The 7002-nt window shown below is 59.5% G+C and overlaps 1 protein-coding gene across 1 annotated transcript in view; it reads right to left on the bottom strand.

The window, feature by feature from the left end:
- Window positions 1-1488: 1488 nt before the first annotated feature.
- The window catches only part of NFIC (nuclear factor I C), a 39207-nt gene continuing 33693 nt past the window's right edge, over window positions 1489-7002 (bottom strand). The window contains exons 9-11 of the mRNA XM_017738988.1: window positions 5827-6022; window positions 3978-4063; window positions 1489-1829 (exon numbers count right to left, since the gene is read on the bottom strand). Of these exons, the coding sequence (XP_017594477.1) occupies window positions 1812-1829; window positions 3978-4063; window positions 5827-6022 (300 nt within the window). The 3' untranslated portion in view covers window positions 1489-1811. The remainder of the gene's footprint in view (window positions 1830-3977; window positions 4064-5826; window positions 6023-7002) is intronic.

Below are 7002 nucleotides of genomic sequence, written 5' to 3'. Positions count from 1 at the left end.
GGCACTGCCACGTCCCTGCGTCCCCTTCCTGGCCACGCTGTCACCGCACGGGACGGGGATGGCCGAGCGCTTTCTCCCGCGCTGCCCCCGGCCGGGGGCTCCTCCGGGGAGACCAGTCTCCTCATCTCGCTGGGGACAGCGGGACCTTCGTCCTCTTCCTCCTCCTCGCCTCGGCCGTCGAGGGGGTCCCTCTGCTCTAAGGCACTGCCACGTCCCTGCGTCCCCTTCCTGGCCACGCTGTCACCGCACGGGACGGGGATGGCCGAGCGCTTTCTCCCGCGCTGCCCCCGGCCGGGGGCTCCTCCGGGGAGGCCGGGACCGTGCCTTGTAGTTCCTGGTCCCTAAAGATTTGGTGAGTAAATCATAAGGACAGGAAGATGTGATATATTTAATTTCTGTATTTATTTCTTCATTTCTTAAAAGTCAGTAATATTAAATGAAGGTATTTTGTCTCTTCATGTGTTTTGATAAACCTGTATCCTTATCTGGAAGATCAAGATTAAGGTATTGTTTCATACGGGTAGAATTATGAGTAGAGAAAGTGTAAAACTCAGACCCTCTTACTGAGCTACTGGATTCATCATGCAAAAGGCAATTTGAAGTCTGGGTGTAACAGTGTTCTCACATGAACAGCAATGACAGCCACAGGCAAACGAAATAAGGCTCAGGCCATGAGATATCATCCATTGCCTCTGCCATGTTTGTGGCTGAATAAGGTGGGATTTGCTTAACACATTCCTTGTGTTAAGCAAACAGAAAAGCTATTTTTAGACAAAGAGTAGAATGTTATTTAAAATTGTAGAAGAATCAATTAATTATAAAGAAATTGAGGCGAAATTAATTTATTTTTCAATGAAAGAAAATTGGGTTTTCCTCAAGCTTCTCTACAGAAAGTATTTTTCTCATTGCAGAAATAGTATCTGTTCCTTCCAACAAGAAGTTTAAACATATACTTTTAATGATTGTCCAAAAATATCCTATAGTATTTTGAAATATGGGAGTCTAACATTAACTGGCTGCCTTTTTTAACAATCTCCTGAAATCCACCATGTCTTTTGGAAGTTAAACCCAGCAGTAAGAAAAGGCACATTTATTAGAATTTTCTGACTGTATAAAAAGTATTTCCATAGAGAGACCTAAATTTTCTAGGGACATCTACTTATTAATGTAGAGGAAGCCCATTGACAAGTTGCTTGACAGAGCAGTTTGTAGCAATGTGCCCTCACTGCTGCTTCACTGCTTCTCTGCCTTAAAAAGGTTGCCTAAAAATAAGAAAGCTTTTGTGGTACGCTTGCTCACATTTGCTAAATTATGGTACAAAATACAGGATGAGGGAAATAAAAAAAGCAAGCAATACTGAAAGATTAATCTGAAGGTAATATCTAATTGCAGCTACCTGAGCCCTAAAAAATAATTTGTAACTTTATAAAAGGAATCTTTTTTTTCTTCTTCTTCTTTCTTCTTTATTTTTCTTTTTTCTTTTTTTTCTTTTTTTTTTTTCTGTTTCTTTGTTTTCTGGCGCATCGCCGGGGTGGGGGGAAAGGTCCTCCTGGGATGGGTTGTTGGTTTGTTTGTTTTTTGTTTGTTTTTTTCTTTTTTTTTCCTTTTTAAAACAGTTTGACCCTTTTCCTTCTTCCTTTCCCTCGCTCTTTCCTTCGGGTGTGGGTTTTGCTTGTCGTCGTCGTCGTCGTCGTGAGGCCGCGCTCTCCGTCGTCACCGCAAGGCTGGGCCTGGTGCTCGGGGACGGGGATGTTCCTCTGGGGGTGCCTAAAGCAGAGGAGAAGGGAGGCGAAGGGGCGGCACGGCGGCGGTTATCCCAGGTACCAGGACTGCCGGGAGAGAGGAGAGAGGCCGGCGTTAGTGCTCTGCCCCGCGGAGCTGCTCCGTCCCCCGGCCGGTCCCCAGACCCCCGCTGTGCCCGCGCTGTGCCCTGCTCGGCGCACGGGGCTGGCGTCCCCACTCCTGCACTGAGTTTGGCCGTCCTCCGCACCGCGGCCACCCGCGTTCCCCTGGGGGCCGGTCCCTCTGCACCTTCACGGCAAAGGCGACTCTCCCCAAGGACTGGAGCCGCCTGGGGACAGGTAGGGGGGGTGGCACGGCTGGGGACCCCGCGAGGTGGCCCCCTGCCACCCTCCCATTGTTTCCCGCCCCCCCAGCCCCAAGTTCAAGTTCATTCCCGATTACCTCATGTCTGGTTTCCGTTGGAAACGAGACAGCTCGGGGCCGCTGCTTCCCTTAACCCTTCCAGGCCCCGCCACACATGACCAGAGCGTGGCAGGTCTCAGCTGCTCCTCCCGTGACACCGCCTCCTTCGCCCGTGCCTCAGTTTCCCCAGGCAGAGCATTCTTGAGCCCTGGGGAGCCTCCCCGAGCATGACTGGAGACATCCATACACAGGGACCCTGGTGTCCTGGGACTGAGTGGCTGCGACCCCCGTGTCGGGACAGGGACTCTGGCCCCCTGCTCCTACAAGGTTCTCCTGGTGCTGTCCCAGGTCTCCTCTTTAGGGACCCAAGGCCTTTGGAGTACCCACCCCATGTGCAGGACTGAGGCAGAGTGGGGGTTGTGATCAGAGCCGGGTCCCCCATGTTTTTCCTCAAGAACGGCACAGCACCCTCGGGTGTCCCAGCTCATGGTTCCCAAATCTCACAGCCTGGCACAGCACAGCACCCCCGGGTGCCGTGTCACCGCTCACAGCCCCCAAGTACCCACACCCTGGCACGGCACAGCCCCCTCAGTGCTCCCCCCCAGCCAGGGCAGCAGCCCAGGGTGCCCCAACACGGCACCATCCACAGCCTCATCCCACTGTCCTGTCACCCGTGTCCCCCGCCAGGCAGGACTGCAGCCACCCCAGCTGCCCCTGCAGGGAATGCTGAGGCCAAACCACTCATGTCACAAGTGATGCCAGGAGCTGCCACCCCTGTCCTGGCACCATTGCACTGCCTGCAGCACCGATGCCAGCTCCAGAAGCCAGGACTAATGGAAAGCCCCTGGAAAGGCGCACACAACCTCCCGCTGCAGCTGGAGTGGCCATGGGCGCAGCCGGACAAGAGCAGGTGGCTGTGCCCACACAGAGGGGGACACACGGCCCTGCTGCTCCTCCTTTGGGGATGTTGTTGGCACCTGGGCAGGGTGCCAGGTGGTGCCAGGCAGGGTGCAGCTGGAGCATGGCAGTGACCTCCCGCTATGATGGAGGACTCATGGTGGCCCTGAGCCACCAGCAGTGCCCAAGGCCCTGTAGTGCCCTGTACCAATTCGTAGCGAGGACGCCATGGCAGTAATGCCCATGGGCCACAGCGGTGATGCCAAGGCAGTGATGCCCACAGCAACAAAGCCGTCAGTGGCAGTGCCAGAGCTGCAATGCCGTGGTGGTGATGCCCACGGTGGCACTGCACATGGAAATAACCCCACAGTGGTGACACACACAGCAGTGGTGCCCAAAGTGGCAGTGCCCACAGTAGCAATACCCATGTCCACAATGCCTGCAGTGGCAACGCCAGTGGTGGCAATGTCCATGGCAGTGATGCCACTGCTGTGGTGACACTCCTTGTGGCCTCAGACGCAGCAGCGATGGCCATGGCAGCAATGGCCATGGAGGTTACATCCACAGCAGCAATGACCCGCGGCAGGGACGCCACAGTGGCAATATCCATGGTGGTGATGCCCACAGCAGCAATGCCCACAGGAGCAATAAACAAGGCAGCAATGACATGGCAGTGATGCCATGGTGGCAGTGCCCACGGCAGTGATGCCATGGTGGCAGTTCAAGGCGCGACGCGTTGGCAGTAAGGCCACAGCAGTGATGCCACGGCAGGGACGCCATGGCGGGGATGCCCACATCAGCAATATCACATCAGCGACAGCCACGACGGCGATGCCAGCACTGGCCATGCCCACGGCGATGCCCACGGTGATGCCATGGCGAGGGTGCCCGGGGCGAGGGCAGGAGGGTCCCCCCAGCAGCATCCCCGCTCTCACCTGTGCCTGATAGATACTCCCAGGATCCCTTGGTCCTAATCCCACGAAGGAACGGTTCGCAGGGGGCGTGCCTGGTGCAGAGTAGGCTGGGGAACAAACGAGAGCTCGTTAACGGGGCTGTGGGTGGCACTGCCATTGTCCCCCCCGGGGCCAGGCCCGGCCCTCTCCCTGGCACTGCTGGGACGGAGCTCCCTGGCACCCGGCGCTGGCGACCGGGCGACGTCCCTGGCTGTGACCTGATGGCAGGCGAATGGAGCCCAGGGGTGCTGCACCCAGGGGTGCTGCGCTCGGACGGTACCACCCGTGGTTTCGGGACGATGACAGGCTGGGGGGGCGAGGTGCCCCGGGGTGCAGGCGCAGATGGTGCTCCCGGCTGTGCCCGCGCTGCGGCTTCCAGAGCTGAGCTGCCACGGGGAGAACGAAGGGAGCCACCAGTTCCACTTTGCCCCATCACCCCGCTGCCACCTCCCTTTTTTTATGACGGGGTGGGGGGGCGAGGTGCCCCGGGGGGGAGGCGCAGATGGTGCTCCCGGCTGTGCCCGCGCTGCGGCTTCCAGAGCTGAGCTGCCACGGGGAGAACGAAGGGAGCCACCAGTTCCACTTTGCCTCATCACCCTGCTGCCACCTCCATCCCTCAGCTGGGGGTCCAGCAGTGGGACCTCCAGCCCTGCTGAGCATCTGGGTGCAGCCCTGCTGGAAGCAGAGTGCTGCCAAGGGGAATGGGGGACTTGGAGCCAGCTGCAACCCTTGGGGACAGCCCGTGTCCCCCTAATGCATCCTTCCCTGAGCCTGCAGGAACTTGCACTCCTCTGTCCCTCCCCAAGGCTGTGACCCCATTATCAGCCAGGCCACCCCATGCCATCCCATACTGTCCCCTCCAGATTGTCCAGGCTTTGGCTCCTCCATGCCATGGGATATCCATACCTGCTGACCAGCTGCTGGCAATCAGCCATGGCCCATTACTCAGGGACAGGGTAATGGCCCAACCAGGCAGGGCTCGACTGTGTGGGGACACAGCAGCCACTTGGGGTAGCATGTCCCATAGGTACAGCACGATGGGAACAGGAACAACTCCTCACAGAATGTGGCGACGGCATGGTGTCCCACCACTGCAGCACACACCCCAGTGCCAGTCTGGGGTGCCTCTGGCTGCTGGGCCCAGCACCCCGAAACCCTCCTGGCCAAGGCACTTATGGCCCTGAGGTGGAGCGGGAGGCAAAGAGTTTGTCAGCCACCGTGCTAACGAAGATCCCAGGTGCCACCTGCCAAGGGCTCTGGGGGACCCGCACAAAGTCCTTTCTCTGGTGTCACTTCACATCCCCACGAGACCAGAGTCCCCAGCACCAAGGACCCCCATGGCAGCAAGAGTACGACAGCCCACACAGCACACCAGGCACACTGTCCCTAGTCCCAGTGCCACCCGCGTGCCAGCTGGTCCCCGTTCCCGGCAGCACAGCCACCACCATGGTGGGATAAACAGACACGGAGAGGCCACGGCCTCCCCCACAGCACTGCCCACACCGAGGGTCTGGGCAGGACACTGGTTTGGGGAGCCCTGCTGCGGCTCCACTCACGCTCAGAGGGACATGGGGCTCGAGCTGGTCCCTGGGACCAGCACGGGACCCCCTGGCTCAGCAGCCACAGCAGCCACTTGCCCAAACCCTGTCCACTCCGACCTGCCTGAGACCCAGCAAACTCATGGCGTGCCAGCTGCCGCCCTCTCCCCGGCTGCGGGGAGGCCACCTCCGCCAACATCCCCCCAGCACCGGGATGGGGGGACACCCTGGGGGGCTGCGAGAGGAGGGGGCCAGCCGGGCCGGGGAGCAGGGTGGGCGCCGCGGGTGCTTACTGGGTGATGTCGGCGAGGTCGTCCCTCCCTCGGAAGTTGTCGTGGTGGATTTGGTGTCAGGAGAGACGGCCAAGCGGGGCATGCCGGGGGGAGGTGGCGGCGCCAGCATCTGCGTGGGCAGGTAGTGGCTGGGCACTTTCACTTGACCACTTCCATTTAACTGGGGACAACACAGACAAAAAACAAACAGCACAAGCCATTAGGACACACGCACACCAGCATGGCCGGGGAGCCCTGGGGACACCCCCGGAACAGGCACGGGGTGTCCCTCACTGCAGACATGAGTTTGTTGGGTCTCAGAGCAGCCCTGAATGGTCGGCATTGGCAGCAGGCAGGAAATGACGGCGGGACAGGAGGGATTTGGGGGGCTGTGGAGACAGAGGCCCCATGGGAGTCATGACCCACAGTGGCGCATGCTGGAGCCGGGGCGCTGGGACCCCTCTCTGCAGTGACAGGGGGGCCTCTGAAGCACTGCCTGGAGGGGTAGGGGCACCCAGAGCCTCCAAAGGCTCCTGCACCAGTGCTCTGTGCCCAACCTGGCCGTGGGCTGCTCCTGATCTGGTGTCCATCAGCCAGCACTGAGCCACTGCACAGGGGAAGAGTGGCCATGCCCCTCACCTTGGCATCAGGCCCTGCTGGTGAGGGGAAACAGGCAAGCGGTGGGCAGAGGTCAGAAGGGCTCCCCAAGAGCTCTGCATCTGGGAGGACAAAGCGGGGCACACGGGATGTGGAAGCGGGCCACGGGATGGTGTGGAAGCGGGAACACTCCCAGGCTCCAGCTTCGGGTATGAAGGGTGCCCTTCACGGGGTGTGCGGGGTGCTGGTGGTGGGGCATGTGCTGTGTGTGGGGGCGCTGGGTGTATGGGGTGATGGTTTGGGTGCTGCATGCACTGGGTGCTGCATGTGCACGGTGCTGGTTGCATGGGTTGTTTGGTGATGGGAGCATGGGGTGTGGGGTCCCGGGTGTGTGGGGTCCCATGTCTGTGGGGTGCACTGGGTGCATGGGGCGCAGGCCGCTGCGGCAAGGGAAGGCCCACAGCAGCACAGTGTGGCTCTGCCATCCCCGCAGGCACACTGGGGACACGGGTACAGTGAGGAGCTGACGGGTCACCCGTGGGCTCTGCAGGTGGATGGAGCACGCCAAGCCCATCACTCTCCTGGACACGCTGGCGGACG

The sequence above is a fragment of the Corvus brachyrhynchos genome, unplaced genomic scaffold, assembly GCF_000691975.1.
Source record: "Corvus brachyrhynchos isolate BGI_N302 unplaced genomic scaffold, ASM69197v1 scaffold130, whole genome shotgun sequence".
Taxonomy (NCBI): Eukaryota; Metazoa; Chordata; class Aves; order Passeriformes; family Corvidae; genus Corvus; species Corvus brachyrhynchos.
This window is presented reverse-complemented; position numbering and strand designations above follow the sequence as displayed.